This window comes from Salmo salar, chromosome ssa16 (genome assembly GCF_905237065.1).
Source record: "Salmo salar chromosome ssa16, Ssal_v3.1, whole genome shotgun sequence".
NCBI lineage: Eukaryota > Metazoa > Chordata > Actinopteri > Salmoniformes > Salmonidae > Salmo > Salmo salar.
In genome coordinates, this window is record NC_059457.1 from 21,224,590 (window position 1) to 21,247,981 (window position 23,392).

Consider the following 23,392-nt stretch of genomic DNA (forward strand, 5'->3'; position numbering starts at 1 on the left):
TGAGATCATAGTGCTAACGCAAATCCACAGGAAGGGTTCATTTAGGAGTGGAAGGGGGAGAGGATGTTGGCTTTTTGTATCACTGGTTATTTAGTGCTTGATTTACCATACCAATAGCCCTCATACACATCCAATGGAGCAGGGAAGTAGAAAAAAAAAAAATGAGGCCACTCCCACTCTTTAGTGTAGCCAACTGCTCATCTATTTTCTGGTGTATCAGTGAGTTTCCTAACTAAAGTAAACAGATGTTATATGGTGCGGTGATATGACAGCTCTGACACCAAAACAAACTAACTCGACTGTCTCTCAAATCATTAGTCTTTATCTCTCTCTCCCCATCTGTCTTTCTCACTCTCTCTCTCCCTCTATTCATTGTCCGTTGATGGTGAAAAGGAGGGCCTGTGTTTCTGGAGAACATTGTGTACTGTTAACTCCACAGAGTAGGGGAGTGGGGATATGGGGGATTCAACTTAGTGTCCAATAACAATGGCAGGTATGTGGCTGTCCTTTTTCCTTCCCTGTCTCTAAGGCCTACAGCTACAGCATGTACAGAGAACACACATGACTGGCTAGCTACAGATAGATAAAGCACCACTACCTATCTCTACCATGCTTCACTTCACCTCAATGGCTTGGAAAACACTTTCTCATTTGCTGGATGTGTTCCAACAAAATATATGGTTAATGGAATTGATTTATACAATTATCATGCATGCCTTTTAAGGATCTGACGGCGAGTGGGTAATCTGTCTCTACCATCAGTCAACGTACAATCATTGGATAACCTCTTGAGGATACCCTAGGATAGGGGGCGCCACAGCGCATTTTGAAAAAAAATCGTTCCCATTTTCAACGGCCTACTAATCAAACTCAGAAGATAGGGCATGCATATACTTATTATATATGGATAGAAAACACTCTAAAGTTTCTAAAACTGTTTGAATGGTGTCTGTGAGTATAACAGAACACATTTGGCAGGCAAAACCCTGAGACATTTTCTGACAGGAAGTGGATACCTGATGTGTTGTATTGAGTTTAAACCTATCCCATTGAAAAACACAGGGGTTTAGGAATATTTTGGCACTTCCTATTGCTTCCACTAGATGTCGCCAGTCCTTTCACAGTGGTTTGAGCCTTATAGAGTCAAAACTCAGTGAATGACAGGAGTCTTGAAATTGGTCACAGGGGATGGGCCATCACCATTATGGCCCCCGCGGCCATGTCTGCCCCCACCTTTGGAAACGGTTTTAAAGGCAATGAAATCATCCCCCTCGAATCTTATTGGCTCTCTTGGTGTTAGTGGCCCTGAACATTTATTTTATACAACGTTTGACATGTTTGAACGAACCTACATGCGCGAGGATTGCTTTCAGTATGAAGTGCAGAGCTGCGTTTGGAGAGAGCCATAGGACGCGCTACCAACATCAGGCTAATGGAACGTGAAGTATGGACTTTTTGACCGAAAATACATCTGTTGTGGACCTGGGATGCTTTCTGATGAAGACAACTAAAGGTAGGCGATTATTGACAATATTATTGAAGATGAGATGGTTCATACTGTTGCATCCAAGATGGCGCCGAGCACTGTATATTAGCTGATTTTCTGAGTATCGCATCTCCTTTTATCGCAAAGTGTGATTACCCAGTAAAGTTAATTTAAAATCTGGTATGACGGGTGTTCTCAAGAGATATTCATCTATAAATGTTAGATTGACAATATACATTTAAAAATCGTTATAGTATAGCAATTTATTGAAACGTAGCATTGTTTACCGAGACGCTTTTGAGGGGAAATTAGGTAGTCAACGTCAGACAGAGATGTAAAATGCTGTTTTTATATATAAATATGACCTTTATTGAACAAAAGAATGCATGCATTGTATAACATGATGTCCTAGGGGTGCCATCTGATGAAGTTTGTAAAAGGTTAGTGCTACATTTAGCTGTTTATTGATAATATGTGATGGAAGTGGTTGGTCGGAAAATGGCTATGAAGCTGCTTTTTACGATGGACTCATCTAATATAATCTAATGATTTGCTTTTCCTGTAAAACCTTTTTGAAATCGGACGACGTGGGTCGATTCAGGAGAGGTGTATCTATAAAAAAAAAAAAATAATATTTTTTTTTTTTGTAAAAAATTATGCTAATTTTTTAATGCTAATTGGCGATATGATTTTTCGCTGGATTTTGATCCCGCTAACGGGATCAGATGCTCAAGAGGATAACAAAATAGACGAGCTACGATCACAAATATCTTACCAACGGGACATTAAAAAACTGTAATATCTTATGTTTCACCGAGTCGTGGCTGAACGACGACACAGATAACATACAGCTGGCGGGGTTCATGCTGCATCGGCAAGATAGAACAGCTGCCTCTGGTAAGACAATGGGTGGCGGTCTGTGTATATTTGTTAACAATAGCTGGTGCACGAAATCTATTATTAAGGAAGTCTCAAGGTTTTGCTCGCCTGAGTACACTATTTACCAAGAGGTTATCTATATTTTTCGTAGCGGTCTATTTACCAAGACCACACTCAATGAGCTGTAAGCATTAAGCAAACAGGAAAACGCTCATCCAGAGGCAGCGCTCTTAGTGGCCGGGGACTTTAATGCAGGGAAACTTAAATCCATTTGACCTAATTTCTACCAGCATGTTAAATGACCACCTTTACTCCATACACAGATGTGTACAAAGCTCTCCCTCGCCCTTCATTTGGCAAATCTGACCATAATTCTATCCTCCTGATTCCCGCTAACAAGCAAAAACTAAAGCAGGAAGCACCAGTGACTCGGTCAATAAAGAAGTGGTCAGATGACGCAGATGCTAAGCTACAGGACTGTTTTGCTAGCACAGACTTGAATATGTTCCGGGATTCTTCTGATGGCATTGAGGAGTACACCACATCAGTCACTGGCTTCAACAATAAGTGCATCGATGACGTCGTCCCAACAGTGACCGGAAGCTTACAAGGCCTCCCACTATGGCCTCTGACGAAACATCAAACAGGCAAAGCGTCAGTACAGGACTAAGATTGAATTGTACTATACCGGTTCCGATGCTCGTCGGGTGTGGCAGGGCTTGCAAACTATTACAGACTACAAAGAGAAGTACAGCCGCCAGCTGCCCAGTGACACGAGCCTTCCAGATGAGCTAAATTGAGGCAAGCAACTCTGAAGCATGCATGAGAGCATCAGCTTTTCCGGAGAACTGTGTGATCACGCTCGCCATAGCCGACGTGAGTAAGACCTTTTAAACAGGTCAACATTCACAAGGCCGCAGTGCCAGACGGATTACCAGCATGTGTACTCCGAGCATGCTCTGACCAACTGGCAAGTGTCTTCACTGACATTTTCAACCTGTCCCTGACTGAGTCTGTAATACCAATGTTTCAAGCAGACTACCATAGTCCCTGTGCCCAAGAACACTAAAGTAACCTACCTAAATGACTACCGACCTATAGCACTCGTGTGTAGCCATGAACTGCTTTGAAAGGCTGGTAATGGCTCACATCAACACCATTATCCCGGAAACCCTAGACCCACTCCAATTTGCATACCGCCCCCAACAGATCCACAGATGATGCAATCTCTATTGCACTCCACACTGCCCTTTCCCACTTGGACAAAAGGAACACCTACGTGAGAGTGCTGTTCACTGACTACAGCTCAGCATTCAACACCATAGTGCCCTCAAATCTCATCACTAAGCTAAGAACCCTGGGACTAAACACCTCCCTCTGCAGCTGGATCCTGGACTTCCTGAAGGGCCGCCCCCAGTTGGTAAGGGTAGGTAACAACACATCTGCCACGCTGATCCTCAACACAGGGGCCCCTCAGGGGTGCGTGCTCAGTCCCCTCCTATACTCCTTGTTCACCCATGACTGCATGGCCAGGCACGACTCCATCACCATCATTAAGTTTACAAAGAAACACAGACAGGAGGAAGGGGAATGAAAAAAGATGGCTAATTAAAATCATACATTATTTTTATAATATCTGTTGTAATGCCTATTTCCCAAAGTCTGTGAATTAGACTATTGGGCATTTACCCTCTCTTATGTCAGGGCATGTCTTGTATAAGCTTCCAGTAATTGAACAAAGTTACAGGAATCTTCAGTAATTTTGGTAATGAACTTTAATCAATGGCAATCTATCGTAACTGGTCATTTTACTTGAATAATTTATAATAAATTAAGACTATATATTAATATATTTTATCTGTGTACATGAGTTTCTAGTAGAGGGAAAGGGGATACCTACTCAGTTGCACAATTGAATGCAATTAACCCAAACCCTGTGAATCAGAGCAGTGTGCGGGGCTGCCTTAATCAACATCGCCTGGGGAGCAGTTGTTGTTGTTGGGAGTTAACTGCCTTGCTCAGACCATATGGTTCAAGAGGAAAATAGTATAATTAATTAAAAAAAGCATCTAATCAACAACGGCATTATTTTCAATTAACTCTGCAACTCTTCCAACTATTGACTTTTTTCACAACTGCCACGCAGAGGGCCAGAGATTATTAGTCTCCTGCGATAATCTGAAGTACCAAAAGGGCCACTAGAAGTCTTGTGATGAATTACATAAAATCCTTAAGTTTCCAGTGATATACCCTCCTTTTGCAACCATAATAAGCATGAAGTGGGCTTTGGCTTAAAATAAACTAACATTTACATTAAGTCTGCCTCAGAGAGACGTGTGTCTAAGAAAGCCATATTGTCTCCATACGAAGGGCTATTATCGTCAAGTACGTCCCCTGTTGTTAACATCAATACCAGTCTAAAGGCACTTACACCATTTCAGTGTGCTGCATGTTTGTCTGCCGGAGGAGAGAGGAATGGAGTAGAGTTTTTTTATACTTCGGGCTGATGGTGTTTTTATGGGAAGGGTTAGTTCAGAAATGTAACATTTGTCCAAGGAAGTCTGTGGTCGTGACTTATTTCAAGGTACACTGTACGTTTATTTTTGGTGGACGTTAGGGTTATGCAAAACCTGTCCGCGCCATTAATTTCCTCGATTTCTTATCGCCCTCTGATAAGTGATCTGAAAAGCCAGCCTCAGTTTGACCCAGTGACTTTAGATATTATCCTTATCATCATTACTGATAATAGTAGAATTACAGTATCATTATATCGTATCATTACTTTATACGGCAGTGGTTCCCAACCTTTATTGGTTACTGTACCACCAAGCATATTTTTCTCTGCCCGGATTATCATTGGAGGTAACCCATCATCTGCATTTTACCAGTAAGCCTATGGGCTCAGGAGTTTTCTCAAGTACCCCCTATGGATAGGCCAAGTACCTCCAGGGGTCCTACTACCTCTGGTTGGGTAACACTGGTTTACAGTATACCTTCACAGTATTCTTTAATAGCTAGAATCTGCAAGAGTTCAGACCAAAAATCTAACCTAGCTGCACCAGGTTTCTGGACTATGGTAGATCTTGTGTTTTATGTTGAGAGACTCAGATCTTTCCCTCTGTGGCAATATAAGGCTTTTCTCCACTGGAGTAAATGGGTTTTCATGACCATCATTCCCTCTGTCGTGTCCCAGATGGCAGTGTAGGGTTTCACTCAGACAGTCAGGGGGAGGTGTGTTTGTCTGTGGTGTGTGTGTGTCTGTGGTGTGTGTGCATGCATCTTTAATATTCCAGTCACCTCTTCAGAGGCTTTGAGGCTCTGTGGCCTTGTCTGTCTGTCTGTCTGTCTGTCTGTCTGTCTGTCTGTCTGTCTGTCTGTCTGTCTGTCTGTCTGTCTGTCTGTCTGTCTGTCTGTCTGTCTGTCTGTCTGTCTGTCTGTCTGTCTGTGTGTCTGTCTGTCTGTCTGTCTGTGTAAATGGCCTGTGTGAAAAGCAGATGTCTTGTGTGAGGAAGGATCAGCCAGCCAGTGAGCCAGCTAGCAGCACTGTTAGTGAGTGATGTCATCGCCACACACTGGGGGCTCTGGGCTGACAATGTATGAGCTAAATTGATGTGCTCTTCATGTTGCATTGGGATTAATGGATAATGTGAAACACACTCCATCATACAAAGAAATAGGAGTAATTTTTGTAATTTTGTGAAGTTGTAATGTGAAGCTCTCTACATGCAGCCCCCCCCATCCCTTTTGAAAGAAACTGTCAGGGAGGTAATGACATAGTCAATGTTTAATCTAAATCTCACATCCTCTTGTTCACTGGCTGGACTCTCTTTGTTCTCTTAGCAGGAGTAGGAGCAGTCATGCAAATTCAGATGCACATGTTCAGCTGAAGTGAGAGCTTTACATACACCTTAGCCAAATACATTTAAACTCAGTTTTTCACAATTTCTGACATTTAATCCAAGTAAAAATAATAGTGTAGAGAGTGATTTATTTCAGCTTTTATTTCTTTCATCACATTCCCAGTGGGTTAGAAGTTTACATACACACTCAATTAGTATTTGGTAACATTGCCTTTAAATGGTTTAACTTGGGTCAAACGTTTCAGGTAGCCTTCCCACAAGCTTCCCACAATAAGTTGGATGAATTTTGGCCCATTCCTCCTGACAGAGCTGGTGTAACTGAGTCAGGTTTGTAGGCCTCCTTGCTCACACACACTGTTTCAGTTCTGCCCACAAATTTTCTATAGGATTGAGGTCAGGGCTTTGTGATGGCCACTCCAATACCTTGACTTTGTTGCCCTTAAGCCATTTTGCCACAACTTTTGAAGTATGCTTGGGGTCATTGTCCATTTGGAAGACCCATTTGCGACCAAGCTTTAACTTCCTGACTGATGTCTTGAGATGTTGCTTCAATATTTCCACATAATTTTCCCTCCTCATGATGCCATCTATTTTGTGAAGTGCACCAGTCCCTCCTGCAACAAAGCACCCCCACAACATGATGCTGCCACCCCCGTGCTTCACGGTTGGGATGGTGTTCTTCAGCTTGCAAGCGTCCCCCTTTTTCCTCCTAACATAATGATGGTCATTATGGCCAAACAGTTCTTTTTTTGTTTCATCAGACCAGAGGACATTTCTCCAAAAGTACGATCTTTGTCCCCATGTGCAGTTGCAAACCATAATCTGTCTTTTTTATGGCGGTTTTGGAGCAGTGGCTTCTTCCTTGCCTTTCAGGTTATGTCGATATAGGACTCGTTTTACTGTGGATATAGATACTTTTGTGCATGTTTCCTCCAGCATCTTCACAAGGTTCTTTGCTGTTGTTCTGGGATTGATTTGCACTTTTCGCACCAAAGTAAGTTAATCTCTAGGAGACAGAATGCGTCTCCTTCCTGAGCAGTATGACAGCTGCGTGGTCCCATGGTGTTTATACTTGCGTACTATTGTTTGTACAGATGAACGTGGTACCTTCAGGCGTTTGGAAATTACTCCCAAGGATGAACCAGTCTTGTGGAGGTCTTGGCTGATTTCTTTTGATTTTCCCATGATGTCGAGCAAAGAGGCACTGAGTTTGAAGGTAGGCCTTGAAATACATCCACAGGTACACCTCAAATTGACTCAAATGATGTCAATTAGCTTATCAGAAGCTTCTAAAGCCATGACATCATTTTCTGGAATTTTCCAAGCTCTTTAAAGGCACAGTCAACTTAGTGTATGTGAACTTCTGACCCCCTGTAATTGTGATACATTGAATTATAAGTGAAATTATCTGTCTGTAAACAATTGTTGGAAAAATTATTTGTGTCATGCACAAAGTAGATGTCTTAACCGACTTGCCAAAACTATAGATTGTTAACAAGACATTTGTGGAGTGGTTGAAAAACTAGTTTTAATGACTCCAACCTGGGTATGTAAACTTCAGACTTCAACTGTATCAGCAGAACGGGTAGGAAGAGAGGAGTAGCAGGTAGTGATTGGGCCACCCATGCAAAGTGGCTCAGGTCTTTCAGAGGGCATGTGGCTTCCTGTCGCTAACCTAACCTGGAGGAATCAGCCTCTTCTGCCTGCATGCCTGCCTACCTACACTGCTCTTCAATTATGTGTGTGTGTGTGTGTGTGTGTGTGTGTGTGTGTGTGTGTGTGTGTGTGTTGTGTGTGTGTTTATGTGTGTGTGTTTATGTGTGTGTGTTTATGTGTGTTTGTGTGTGTGTGTGTTTATGTGTGTGTGTGTTTATGTGTGTGTGTGCCTGCAAATTGGTTTGTGTGTCTAAGTGTGGGTGGGGGAATTCCAACATGCCAAGGTCCCCACAAACAACAACCAAGAGCAATGAGAGGGAGGAAGTGAGGGATTGCGAGAGAGTCTGCATGGAAATGGAAGACGAGAGTCAGGGACCCAGCCTTGTCCCTGCTGTATGGACGAGGGCAGCAGGGGTAGCTGGTTCAGACAAAGATGTGGGGTAGGAAGGCCTCAGTGCACTGGTGTGCAACCAGAGATCTCTGAGCAGATACCCAAAAAGGTAATACCAGTCCCCTTAAATTATTTTAACTCAATGTATTAACACTTACTGTAGATTGCAGCTGCCAATAAAGTAAGCCGTGGGAAAAGTGTCTTCAGTGTGAAGCGGAAGCAACGTACAACAATGTGTCATGACTAACGACAAAGCCATGCAGGTGTTAATATTTATACCGAAAGAAAATTTCTGATCCTCATATCTGCCTGTGCTCTGGGCTGGAGGAAGGGCGAGGCTGTTACCTGAAAGCACTTTACTGCTCTGTTCTGTTTGATAAGCAGAGAATTCAGCCCACATTAAAGATGGCTGCCACCTTTGAACCTCCGATCCAGGTGCCTGCCTGACAAACCACATTAAATACGCTTCAGGGACACTTGATGAAACTAATGATAATCAGTTAGGTTTTGTTTTTTTGTTTTCCTAGGCAGTTATTGTATAGATAATGATTTGGAGAGTGACGTGTAGTTGTGATTTATTGCTCATAGTAGTTTTGTTGGCCTTTTAGTTCCCTGCGTCTCCTGACTTGTTCAGCCTGCCCAGTGTGCCCATGCGATATGCATGCTCTGTTTGTCCGATGAGAGAGTGAATGCATCTGACACCTGATCCTGGCTTCCATTGTGGTGAGGTATTTGTTTGTGAATGGTGAGCGCTTCTCTTCTCACATCATCGTCCCTGTACTAGCCCTGGAAGGATTTAATAAGAGTTAGCTCTCCGTCTCTCTCTCTCTTGCTCTCTCGCTCGCTTGCTTGTTCACTGTCTTTCTCCCCTTTCCCTCTTTCTATACCTGGCCCTCCACTTTTTGTTCTCTCTGTCTCTCTGCCTGTGACATTACGCACGAAATGAACAATGGGGTCACTTTCAGTCAGTCTCCTCCAACCTTAGGTCACACAGTGGAAAGCGTGATGGTAGTCGTAGTGCTTGACCTGACTACACCAAGCCCTCTCCTGGTTGGGGAAAACTTCTCCAATGACCTCCGTCACACAGCTAGATAGACGTTCTAGTCCTGTCTGCCTGCCCGGGAATTTCCATTGAAAAGCTTTCAGCTAAACAAACGCTCTCCTCTGAAGATTGTGAGACGATTCATTTACTTGCGATTCATTTACTTATAGGCCCATTCACTGACAGAAGGCCAGAAGTTGGATGTTTACGCTTGGATAGAAAGTACATCATGTATGCTTTCCTCAGGCTTTCAATAACATGACACCGATAAATGGCTTCCTAGTGCCTAGCTACCTACCTACACACTGGTGTTTCCGTATCTGCTGCAATACTCCATACAGGTGTGTGAAAGCAGTTTTTATTTGCATTATTAGTTTGTTTGCCCGCATTCATGTTGGGACGGTCAGGGTGTCAGAGGAGTGGCCCAGTGTTAAGTATTTTCATACGGCTTCAATGCCCTGGTCTCAAATCCACCCTCCCTGAGTCATACTGTAGGCATAGCGTCCATTTGCTTGGTCTTGTTGAAATGGTAGGCTACTTGTTTGTATTGATCTGTGTAATAGTGGTGGGGATTGTCTTTTTTGCCTCCCTCTTTTTTGCTTAATCTATTCTCAACCACCTTGTGCCATTTTTTTCCTCTACAGAGATGCCCTTAATCTCCTGAAGAAGTTCCCTGATTCCAAGGCAGCTCCAGTTACAGCAGCCCCAGTGGCAGCAGCCCCCAGTCCAGTCGCCACCCCAGCAGCTGCCCCACTTCCCCCAGGCAGCAGGCCCATGTACCCCCCTCAATCCATACCTGGCAAGCCTGGAGCTCCGGTGAGTACACACACGCACACACACACTATCAGTAAACACATTAAAATGTCCAAATCGAGATCAACACCAAGTGCTCAAGGGGCTTGAAGCATTTTCAGAATGTGTATGGCTTGATGACTCATGCACCTCAACACAGTGGATTATATCATAAGGATGTAGGAAAAGCAAATAATGGGTAGGGAAGTATAGATTTAACTCTTCACGGCTCACTGGTGTGTGAGATGGAGGGAGGCAGGGACCACCTCGACGTTTGTATGAGTCACTATGGCTGCCACCTACCCTCCCCCACTTTCTATACGGACACACACTCTCTCTCTCTACCTCGCCTTCTCTCAGTGCTGCTATTCACTAAAGGTGATGGGCATAACACACAATCTATCAAGATCTATGATTAGTGGAGTTGAGGGCACGTTTTCATGGATTTAATTTTCTCATGACTTCACATTAATAATTTGCCTGTAAGTGTTGGAGCCTCGTTCTAGCCTTATGTAACATCTTATAACATTATAAAGGGGAGGAACAGCATTTTCCAGTAGATAATTCCCTCATTCAGAAAGCCAAGTTTATGCTAATATATACTACTACTATTGGTAGTTGGTGTGACTTTCATGTTCTTAATTTCCTCCTGTTTGTTCCTGTTGTGGCACCTCTTGCTATGGACTTTGAGTAGTGCAAGTCTGTGAGATCGGTGATTGGACACAGTTAGCTTGTATTCCAGCAGGGTTTGGAAGAACTTCTGAGAAAGTATTGAAACACAAACAACACTCTGCTCCAAAACGTATGAAAAGCATCTAAGCAGACATTAGCAGTATCTTAATAGGCTCTGGAGGCCCCCATGCTATGGAACAGATCCCTATCGTTTGCACAAAGGAGAGTTTGCACACAGCCCCTGTGCTCCCATCCAAAATGAGCATGACAACATATCGTCTTACTCTCTCTCCCGCACAGATTGAGCCATCAGACAGACAGACAGGCCTGGGGTTGTCCAGGGGGTAACCAGACATGATCATCTGGTCAGTGGAAACCCTGTAGAGAGCTGAGGACATGGGTCTCTGACCGTTTCCTGACCAACTCCGCTAACCTCCCTGTGATTTGGGAATGAGTGCTGTTGACGACAGTGTTTCCTAAGTTCTGGTACCAAGGACACAGAGTTAACAAGACACCATGTAGAAGTTAATTGACAGATTGACAAAGGCCATTGATTTTAGATGTTTGTATGTCGTCTCTAAGCCGTGCATAAGCAGAGTCCGCTAAAGTAACAGGTAGCCATCCATCCAGCTCTCCTTCCCTTCCTCTCAGCTTAGCGAGCCGTTACACCCCAGAGAGTAGTGGTATGCGGAAGAGGGCACAAGCAGCCTCCAACACAGGCGACTGTCTCAACTTGCCTGTTAAAAACATGGAGGAGAGACAGAGAGACAATAGGCTTTGGTTTCCTGAGGTTTCTCTCTCTGGCCGTGTCTAGACTTGACAGTTAATGCAGTTTTTGTATTATGATCATGGAGTTCCGAACACATCATGCGTGTACACTTACATTTCAATGTGTCCAGATTCCCTTTTTCTGCGCTACATTCAAATGCCAGTATGCATTCTACAAACGGTAAAATAGACAAAATGTGATAGCCACTACCACCAAGTTGTTGTTGTGTTATCTTCTGTAGCTAACTAGCAAGCTAGCAAGTAAAGCTAAAGCGCTTGCAAACGGGCTACCATAACTAAATATTAGCTAGCTGGCTAGCATTTATGAGGCCAACAAGCATTTCCTCACATGCTAGGAATGTATTTCCTCCAAAGTTATAATGAAAAGGTGTCTCTCGCTCCCAAAACACATGTTTTTTGGAGAGTTGTGGGTGGAGTGCTGATGACTTTGTCCACTGTATTTACATTTGGTAGCCTGATTTTTGTCCAGGCTGAGGAGAGATTAGCACACAGTGCATCCCTGACCACCACCTGATGTGGTCAGCCAGATCTGAACACAATCTGACCTCAATGTGATCTTCGTATGTGGTACGATGACAAACACACTTCTCTGGCTTTTCAGTCTGTAAAGACCAAAAAACAGTCATTGCTGTTATTTGACGTATTTTGTACTTTTTATTTGATAGCTTTGTTTTTTTTAAGCTTGACTTGATGCCCTTGTAAAGAGTATTGTGTTTATTGGACAACTCTATACTGTGAGGTGAATAGAAGGCTCCTCCTGTCCTGAGACAGAGCCCAGACCCTGGTCAAGCTTTAGAGCCAGGCCTGTCCAAACACTCCAAACAGCAGCCTCGTAAAGACGACCCAGACTGGTTGGGGTAGTCTGCCTTCCATCCCTGCCTCTTTTTCACAGTAATGGGGATGTAAAGAGAACCTGTTTTAGTTTTAACTGTTGAATACTAATTGTACCATTACTGCAGAAGTGTTTACAGCAGTGTGTGTGTGTGTGTGTGTGTGTGTTTAGGCATGGTGGATTTAGTTGTCATGGCAAAAATTGCACAGGTATTTCCTCATCTTGTTTGCCATATTGGAGTTTATTGGGTTTGTACTACCTAGTATAGTGTCTAGCATGTCAATAACTTAAGTGCTAATTGTTTTTTCAAGACGATAATGTCGCCTGGTCGCAATAAATGACCCAATATACCACCTTAGAGTTGGTCCTATTTTTAGTTGAACAAAATCGATCCCAATCAATCTTTTGTAACGAGCTTGTCAAAAGCATTGCCATGGGTTCCTATAGCCTCATCAAAGCCTCTAACTTTAGGTGAAAGTGAATACGTCTGCAATGGCGTTATTGATGGGAGCAGAGTCATAAAGTCGTCCAGAAATATAAATCTGCACAGTGACTGACTGACCGTTCTCTGTTCTGTCCTCTCTTTCATCCTCTCCTCTCCTGTCTAAGGGCACCTTCACAGAGGTCCCGGCCTCTAATGTGCGACGTGTCATCGCCCAGAGGCTGACGCAGTCCAAGACCACCATCCCTCACGCCTACGCCACCATCGACTGTGACCTGGGCGCTGTCATGCAGCTCCGCAAGGAGATGGCCAAAGGTGAGGCCACAGCACATCGCGTCAGAACACAACATAACAGGGCACAACACATCACATCAGAACAGGGCACAACACATCACATCAGAACAGGGCACAACACATCACAACATAACAGGGCACAAAACATCACATCAGAACACATCAGAACAGGGCACAACACATCACATCAGAACACAACATAACAGGGCACAACACATCACAACATAACAGTGCACAAAACATCATATCAGAACATAACAGGGCACAACGCATCACATCAGAACACAACATAACAGGGCACAACACATCACATCAGAACAGGGCACAACACATCACAACAGAACAGGGCACAACACATCACATCATAACAGGGCACAACACATCACAACATAACAGTGCACAACACATCACAACATAACAGGGCACAACACATCACATCAGAACACAACATAACAGGGCACAACACATCACATCAGAACACAACATAACAGGGCACAACACATCACATCAGAACAGGGCACAACACATCACAACATAACAGTGCACAACACATCACAACATAACAGGGCACAACACATCACATCAGAACACAACATAACAGGGCACAACACATCACATCAGAACACAACATAACAGGGCACAACACATCACATCAGAACAGGGCACAACACATCACATCAGAACAGGGCACAACACATCACAACATAACAGTGCACAACACATCACATCAGAACAGGGCACAACACATCACAACATAACAGGGCACAACACACCAACATAATAGGGCACAACACATCACATCAGAACACAACATAAGAGGGCACAACACATCAGCAGGGCACAACGCACCATCAGAACATAGGGCACAACACATCACAACATAACAGTGCACAACACATCACATCAGAACAGGGCACAACACATCACAACATAACAGGGCACAACACATCACAACATAACAGTGCACAACACATCACATCAGAACACAACATAAGAGGGCACAACACATCAGAACATAACAGGGCACAACGCATCACATCAGAACATAACAGTGCACAACACATCACATCAGAACACAACATAACAGGGCACATCACATCAGAACACAACATAACTGGGCACAACACATCACATCAGAACACAACATAACAGGGCACAGCACAACACAAAGCTGGCCAAAGATGAAGGCTGTTTGCGTTCAAGTAAACAGTAGCACTACATCACACAACCCAGCTGAACACTGAGGGATATAGGTAGCCTAGCGGATATAGGTAGCCTGGCGGTGTAGTCTCCTCCTTATCGCTAAACATTGCATCATTATTGCTAAGCAGGGAGCTGAGTGACATGAGCCTTCAACGGTTCCTCCCCTTATCAGTACTGCCACATGTGATCGGGTTCCCTGCACTCAGCCCCTCCAAAGCTTCATTATGGCACCCCTCATCTCTTTTGTAACTGTTCCTATACTTCTGAGTATAACAATATTCAAAGTTTCCCCCAGAATTCAACACCTCCATATGTATTTGGACAGTGAAGCTACATTTGTTTTATTTGGCTCTGTACTCCAGCATTTTAGATTTGAGATATGTTTCATATTAGACGACAGTACACAATGTCATCTTTTATTTGAGGGTGTTTTCATACATATCTGTTTTACCGTTTAGAAAGAAACGTGTATTGAATAGGGATAATCATGAATAATGATGAGTGAGAAGGTTACAGAGGCACAAATACCATACCTCCCCCCCCAAAAATGCTAACCTCCCGTTATGGTATTAATGAGTGGTAAGCATGTTTTTTGTAGCCTCTCAACGGCATCTCAATCATCATTATTCACGATTCATTCATGATTTTTCTTATTATTGGCATTATCAGGATTAATTTAGAAGTGCTCAGAAACCTCTTATCTACTCACTTAGAAAGAAAATTACTCCAGTCATAATTCACCATTCAGTTACTATTGTTCAAAACATAACCCAAAACAAACAGCAAATGCATCCGAGTTTGTAGTCACAAGCTTGATGTAGTCTTTGCGTGCAAGGAGTATGGGACCAAATACTACACTTTTGACTACCTTAAAACCCCCTAGAGTCGATGTCCATGCCCCTGCGGAAATGTAATTAGCATAATACAAAAATCTGCTTAAAAATCATATTTTTTTGCATTGGATGCCGCCGATGTCGCACTTCCGCATCTACGGTGAAAGGTGACAGCTAGAACAGTGTTTGTCAGACCATGAGACAAATGTCTAAAAACTGGGGTGTTGTGTGTAGATTGATTAGGAAAAAACGATTTAATCCATTTTAGAATATGGCTGTAATGTAACAAAATGTGGAAAAAGTGAATGGGTCTAAATACTTTTCGAATGCACTGTATGTACTGTGTACCCTGCATGGCATTGTCATGTCATTTACGCAAAGTCCCATGGGAGGGTATTCGTGGCGATTTCCTTTTTAAATTAGGGTAAGATACAGATATTGTTGGGTGTCTTCATTTGAAGTGTTCCACAGGCAAAGGAGAGACTATTTTATTTGCAGGACACTCAGAACTCGAACATCTCCAGTCAGCCAGGATAATTATGTATTCCGGGTTCAAAGCATGTCACATTGATGTGTCCTGTGATTATATCATCGCAGCAGGGAAAAGGTGTCTGCTAAACGCTTAAGAAAGGGAGTGATGGGGGAGAGATGGAGAAAGGAAGAAGAAAAGGAGGAGGGTGAAGGAAAGGGGGAGGGAGAGAGAGAAACTGAAGGGATATGGAGTGATGTGACATGAAGTGATTAGGCAGGGCTGGCAGTGCCTGACCCATTCTGTCCTGCAGGGGATTCCTTGCGTGTTCTCCTTTCACTCCCTCACCTCTTCTCTCATCCCATTTCTCTCCACCAATCAAATTAGCCAAGGCATTGTGCACAACATATGTTCCATGTTTCTTCTGCTTAATGGCTTCTCAGTGAAGGGAGGTACAGGTAGCCTACTCTACAAGAAGAGAGAAAGATAAAGAACATTGTTTGCACGTGTCATAACTACCACCAATGGTGTGTTTTTTTTTTTTTATACTTGGACCCGAGCCAGTCCAGAAACTCCATGGTGTTTTGATGGGGTGGCACCAGGGCCCAAAGTTGTTCCTTCTCAGTTTACATGGTCAGGAAAAACTCCTGGTTCAGCTCATTATTCTCTTTAAGAGATGAATGCAATGCAAAGCGGCCTTATTAAACCTAAACCTGACAGTTAAACCCAACTTTATTTATATGCTCTTTAAGATGACCGTGACAATACATGTAATACATTTCCATTTCCAAGGATGAAAGAAGGATTCCTATAATTTTGCTCTTCAGCACTGTTTCAGTCTTATGTGTCTGTGCTGCAGAGGAAACGCGGAGTGAGTGGCCATTCCAGTCCTATTAGCTTCAGTGTTGTGTGTGTGTGTTGAGGTATTCTCTATCCTCTATCCGTCCTGTTGTTTTCCCTTGTTCTCTTTGTTCAGGAGCACAGCGAATTTCACGGTTAGCTCATTAGTGATACTGCTAACAGCATTCATAACCGTCTGACGCTAATGGGCGCTCTTAAACAGCCCAGTGCTAACGCCACGCCCTGCCCACTCCACCATGGGCACTGTATTGAGGACAGGAGAGACGGAGAGGTATATAGGCGAGAAAGAAAGCGAGACAGAGGAAACCTGGAGGAAAGAGAATGAGACAGATGGTTGAGGCAGGACATAAGGTCAGGGAATGTATAAAACATTTGCCTGTTGTTGCTAGAACGTTCCCAGAACACCTTTTTAAAGGTTCCCAGAATGTTTAAATAAGTTGTAGGAACAGTCTAGTGCAAACATTGTGGGGACATCACAATAGATATGTTCGCAAAACACATGCTGTCCAGTTGTGCGGATTATTATACAATGTTTATTTTAGGGTGCAAGACTCATTCATCTGATGTTACAAGAACGTTCCCAGAACATATTTTTTATGTTCTTTAAAAGTTCCTGACATGTTTATTTTTCAAAAAAATAAATCTCCCCAATTTCATGGTATCCAATTGGTAGTTAGTCTTGTCTCATCGCTGTAACTCCCGTACTGACTCGGGTCGAGGTGAAGGTCGAGATCCGTGCGTCCTCCGAATCACAACCAATCCGCACTGCTTCTTGACACAATGCCCACTTAACCCGGAAGCCAGCCGCACCAATGTGTCAGAGGAAACACTGTACACCTGGTGACCGTGTTAGCGTTGACTGCGCCCGGCCCGCCACAGGAGTTGCTAGTGCGCGATGGGACAAGGACTTCCCTGCCGGCCAAACCCTCCCTTAACCCGGACGACGCTGGGCCAATTGTGCACCGCCCCATGGGTCTCCCGGTCGTGGCCGGCTGCGACAGAGCCTGGACTCGAACCCAGAATCTCTTGTGGCATAGCTAGCGCTGTGATGCAGTGCCTTAGACCACTGCGCCACTCAGGAGGTCCCCCAAACACATTTATTTAGGTTGTGGTAACATTGTGGGGATATGACGAGAGAGGTTCCCAAAACACTAAAGCTGTCCAGTTGTGCTGACATTCAGATAATGTATATATTAGGGTGTACAAAACATTCCTTTGATGTTGCAAGAATGTTGACATAACACCTGGTCTAAGTTCTTTAAAGGTTCCCAGAACATTGAATTAAGTTATAGGAGTTGTCTGGGATGTTGCAAGAATATTCTTGTGATATTCACATAGGTTACACAGAACATTCCCACAATGTTCCATTATTTCCCAAAAACGGTGTTTTTAATGACGTTCATTGCATATTTGTTTTAGGTTTAACATATTTCATTCTGGAAACCTTTAAAGAACAGACAATGTGTTCTAGGAATGTTCTTGTTACATCAGGGGAATGTTTTTTTCACCCTAAAATAAACATTGTAGAATCTATCGCCCGACTGGACAGTTTTTGTGTTTTTGAGGCGTCCCACAATGTTCTCACCGGACTGTTCCCACAACCTAATCAAACATTCTTGGAACCTTTTTAAAAAATTGTTTAATTTTGTTCTAGGAACGTTTGACGTCTGGAAAATGTTTTATAAAGTACACACACTCTATAATCATCATCACGACTGGGCATTTTGTGTTATGAGATCATTTGCCGCGACCTAACGAATGTTCTGTTAACTGAACCAATTTTGGTTTGCTGGGAGGCCTCTATTTGTCCTAAACACACATTAATGGTAAGTCTGATTCTTCTTTACAATTCACATCATCCTATAGCTTGTATACCAGATGTCACCTGCCATGGTCTTTGGAGCAGTTGGTATTTGGATAATTAACTTACCTCACTAGCAGCTCTTGAATTATAGATCTGGAGTGTTTGACAACTGTTGTCTTTTTTTTTTTTCAGCGGAAATCAAAGTGTCCGTCAATGATTTTATCATCAAGGCCGCTGCTGCTACGCTTAGAGTAAGTACCATGCCTGTTTCAGTCATTCTGTCAATGTTCATTTCCATAGGAATATTTTTGATAGATCTACAGTGCCCATAGAAAGTGCACAGCCCTTTGCAAAATGTGTGTTGCCTCACAGCCTGGAATTTATTCGGTTTTAGTTTCCTGAGCAACAAAGCCACGTCACCTTCACCATTGCAGATCCCCTGAAGCCATTCCTCCCCAACTGTCCCTAGTTCAAACAACCCCATTTATATTTATCAACTGACTGGTGGCAGGCTAAGGCAGGCACAGAGCTTGCAATCGTCTGGCTGATGGGCAGACTTATAAATACACACCAATTCCCAGTTAATTCTAGCACGTCTTTCGGCCATTTGATGCGAATTCTGAGATGAATACTCCTTTCTGGTTAGGGAGTATTAATCTCCCTAATCAGAAAGGTTTTCTAAATTAATTTAGTAAATTCTTCATGGCAAGGAAAGAGAGAGAAGGAAAACATTTCTGTAGTAGGGAAAATGTCTAGATTTTCAATTTCCTGCACTCTGTCTGAAGACTGGGCATGTAATCGCCAAACAAAATCCATAGGATTCAGCTGGGTGCCTTAGCTAGTACAATTTGGGGAGAGGATAAGCCTTGATTTTCATAATGTGCATTTGGAATATGAATATTGCTCCTTTGTGTGACTGACTGTTTCCATGGAGACAGGGACAGAGGTGAATAAAAGATGAGAATGTGGCTCACTGCTTTGTTAGGACCTGCGGCCGTGCCTTTTGTCAGAGCAGTGAATCTACTATAACACTGGCCCATTCACCTTTCACCCTGGCCCATCCTTACTTCTGTGGAAACATCTTAATATGTTATCTTATCAATCGTGGTGATAGGACAGGGTATAGTTTCAAGTTTTATTGTCACATGCAAAGGATATGGCAGGTGTAGAACAGTACAGTGAAATGCTTAACCTATCATTTATCTGCATGTCCAGCCCTTATACACAGAGTGTACAAAACATTAAGAAAACGTTCCAGACTCAATTTGTTGGGGCATGGACTCTACAAGGTGTCGAAAGTGCTCCACAGGGATGCTGGCCCATGTTGACACTAATGTTTCCCACAGTTGTCAAGTTGGCTGGATGTCCTTTGGGTGGTGGACCATTCTTGATACACACGGGAAACTGTTGAGCATGGAAAACCCAGCAGTGTTGCAGTTCTTGACACAAACCGGTGCACCTGGCAGCTACTACCATACCTTGTTCAAAGGCACTTAAATCTTTTGTCTTTTCCATTCACCCTCTGAATGGCACTCATACACAATCCATGTCTCAATTGTCTTAAAGCTTAAACATCCTTCTTTAAACTGTCTCCTCCCCTTCATCTACACTGATTTGAAGTGGATTTAACAAGTGACATCAATAAGGGATCATAGGTTTCACCTGGATTCACCTGGTCGGTCTTTGCAAGCAGCATACCACTGTGCATCCTACTCCTGACTTGCCTCTGAAGCTAAACTAAGCAGGGTTGGTCCTAGTCAGTCCCTGGATGGGAGACCAGATGCTGCTGGAAGTTGGAGCTGGAGGGCCAGTAGGAGGCACCCTTTCCTCTGGTCCCCAAAGAAGATCCTAATGCCCCAGGGCATTGATTGGGGCCATTGCCCTGTGTAGGGTAACATCTTTCATATGGGATGTTAATCAAGTGTCCTAACTATCTGTGGTCACTAAAGATCCCATGGTACTTATTGTCAGAGTAGGGGTCTTAAACCTGGTGTCCTGTCTACATTTCCAATCTGGCCCTTATACCATCATGGCCACCCCCTCCTTCTCCCATGTAACTATTCGCAAGGTCATTGCTGTAAATAAGAATGCAGTCTCAGTTAAATTACTTACAAATAAAAATGTCATGCCAAGAGCTGTTAATGTTTCAGTGTATTTTGCCCCACAGTTGAGTGTGTTCAAATTTTTCTATTCATGACAACGAGACAAAATTGACACAGTTGCATTCATGAGTTTTATTGACATATGTCAATAAAAAACCTGATACAAACTTTGGTTTAAAAAAAGTCTGCCCCGGGCGGGCCACTCTGCTCTAGCTCAGTCTCCGTTAATCACACAGACTAATGGTTGGTAGAAGAAAAATATGAATCCAATGGTACAACCCAGAAGTCTGTTGCTCAAACACACATGTTTTAAAAGGGGTTAGAAGTCCTAAATCTCGCTGTCGCGACAGTGGGACTCATTGGGTTAACTTGCGAGCTCTTTCCCAACAATGCAGAATAAAGGTAATAATATAGATAAGCAGAAAAGGTGAAATACAAAACCAAATAAATTAAAGAAACACGAGAATGCAGTTATATACAAGTCAGTACCATTAATACAATGTGCAGTGCTACTAGAATAATTGGTGTAGGTACAGTTCATTCAGAATATATTCAGACCCCTTGACTTTTTCCACATTTTGTTACATTACAGCCTTAAGTCATCAATCTATACGCGATACCCCATAATGACAAAGCAAAAACAGGTTTTTAGAATTTTCTGCAAATGTATTACAAATAAAAAACGATCACATGTACATACATTTGAAGTCAGAAGTTTACATACACCTTAGCCAAATGCATTTAAACTCAGTTTTTCACAATTCCTGACATTTAATCCTAGTGAAAGTTCCCTGTCTTAGGTCAGTTAGGATCACCACTTTATTTTAAGAATGTGAAATGTCAGAATAATAGTAGAGTGATTTATTTCAGCTTTTATTTCTTTCATCACATTCCCTGTGGGTCAGAAGTTTACATACACTCAATTAGTATTTGGTAGCATTGCCTTTAAATTGTTTAACTTGGGTCAAACATTTTTGGTAGCCTTCCACAAGCTTCCCACAACAAGTTGGGTGAATTCTGGCCCATTCCTCCTGACAGAGCTGGTGTAACTGAATCAGGTTTGTAGGCCTCCTTGCTCGCACATGCTTTTTCAGTTCTGCCCACAAATGTTCTATGGGATTGAGGTCAGGGCTTTGTAATGGCCACTCCAATACCTTGACGTTGTTGTCCTTAAGCCATTTTGCCACAACTTTGGAAGTATGCTTGGGGTCATTGTCCATTTGGAAGACCCATTTGCGACCAAGCTTTAACTTCCTGACTGATGTCTTGAGATGTTGCTTCAATACATCCACATAATTTTCCCTCCTCATGAAGCCATCTATTTTGTGAAGTGCACCAGTCCCTCCTACAGCAAAGCACCCCCACAACATGATGCTGCCACCCTCGTGCTTCACGGTTGGGATGGTGTTCTTCAGCTCGCAAGCCTCCCCCTTTTTCCTCCAAACATAATGATGGTTATTATGGCCAAACAGTTCTATTTTTGTTTCATCAGACCAGAGGACATTTCTCCTAAAAGTACGATCTTTGTCCCCATGTGCAGTTGCAAACCACAAACCATAGTCTGGCTTTTTTATGCTGGTTTTGGAGCAGTGGCTTCTTCCTTGCTGAGCGGCCTTTCAAGTTATGTTGATATAGGACTCGTTTTACCTTGGATATAGATAGTCTTGTACCTGTTTCCTCCAGCATCTTCACAATGTCCTTTGCTGTTGTTCTGGGATTGATTTGCACCAAAGTACGTTCATCTCTAGGAGGAAGAACGCGTCTCCTTCCTGAGCAGTATGACGGCTGCGTGGTCCCATGGCGTTTATGCTGGCGTACTATTGTTTGTACAGATGAACGTGGTACCTTCAGTTAGCCTATCAGAAGCTTCTAAAGCCATGACATCATTTTCTGGAATTTTCCAAGCTGTTTAAAGGCACAGTCAACTTAATGTATGTGAACTTCTGACCCACTGGACTTGTGATAGTGAAATAATCTGTCTGTAAACAATTGTTGGAAAAATTACTTGTGTCGTGCACAAAGTAGATGTCCTAACCGACTTGCCAAAACTATAGTTTGTTAACAAGAAATTTGTGGAGTGGTGAAAAAGGAGTTTTAATGACTCCAACTGTAAAACGGCAGCCATCTATTCCGGTGCCATTCTTCATGTGAAGAAAATGTACTTGTGTTTGACACAGTTTGCATGATGGTCATGTACTGTATCATCAATTCACAATTCATTAAGACTTGGTTTCTTTTATCAATCCACTATCTTCACCAAAATAATTTGTGCAAGTTTTAAGATCAATGCAGATAATGCTGTGGTAGAAGCCTGAAGTACAACCCTCCAGACCTGTGTTTAAAAACTATTTAGGGTATTTGGAAGTAAGTATTTCAATTGTTTGTTTTTTGTTGAAAATTAGTCGAATATTGTAATATTTGGATATATACTAGAAAAGTATTTGAAAATAGTCAAACACACTGACTCAAATACACTCCAATGCATTTAACCCAGGGATTTGAAAATACTTTCAAATAGTAGGCTATTTATAGGACCTTATTTGAAAATACTTTCAAATACTTCCAATAGAAGTAGTTGATTCGGGCCACATTACTTAAATACTGAAATACACAGAAAATAATTACTGGCAGTGGTTGAAAAATCTTTTTTTTACTCCAACCTTAGTTTATGTAAACTTCTGACTTTAAAGGTATTTCATTTTTTTGGCTTTGTCATTATGGGGTAATGTGTGTAGATTGAGGATTTTTATATCAAGCATATTTCCAACTGGTTTTATTACCAAAATATGGTTCCTATTCCCCATTTGTTTGATGTTCCCAGACTCTCTATATTTAACAGGACAGCAGTCCTTCAGTAGGGTCAGTAAGAGAGGGGAAGGGAGAAAGGTATTTATGGGGGGGGTCATAAACCTTACCCACAGGCCAACGTCATGACAGTCCCCCCATGTTGGGTTCAATCTTGCGATTAAACTGCATGTTGTAAAC

The 23,392-nt window shown here is 42.7% G+C and overlaps 1 protein-coding gene across 1 annotated transcript in view; it reads left to right on the forward strand.

Annotated features, from left to right (window-relative positions):
* pdhx (pyruvate dehydrogenase complex component X) overlaps window positions 1-23,392 on the forward strand; it is an 89,865-nt gene that overhangs the window by 51,359 nt on the left and 15,114 nt on the right. The window contains exons 6-8 of the mRNA XM_014148323.2: window positions 9,959-10,130; window positions 13,009-13,156; window positions 18,498-18,556. Coding sequence (XP_014003798.1) covers window positions 9,959-10,130; window positions 13,009-13,156; window positions 18,498-18,556 — 379 coding nt within the window. The remainder of the gene's footprint in view (window positions 1-9,958; window positions 10,131-13,008; window positions 13,157-18,497; window positions 18,557-23,392) is intronic.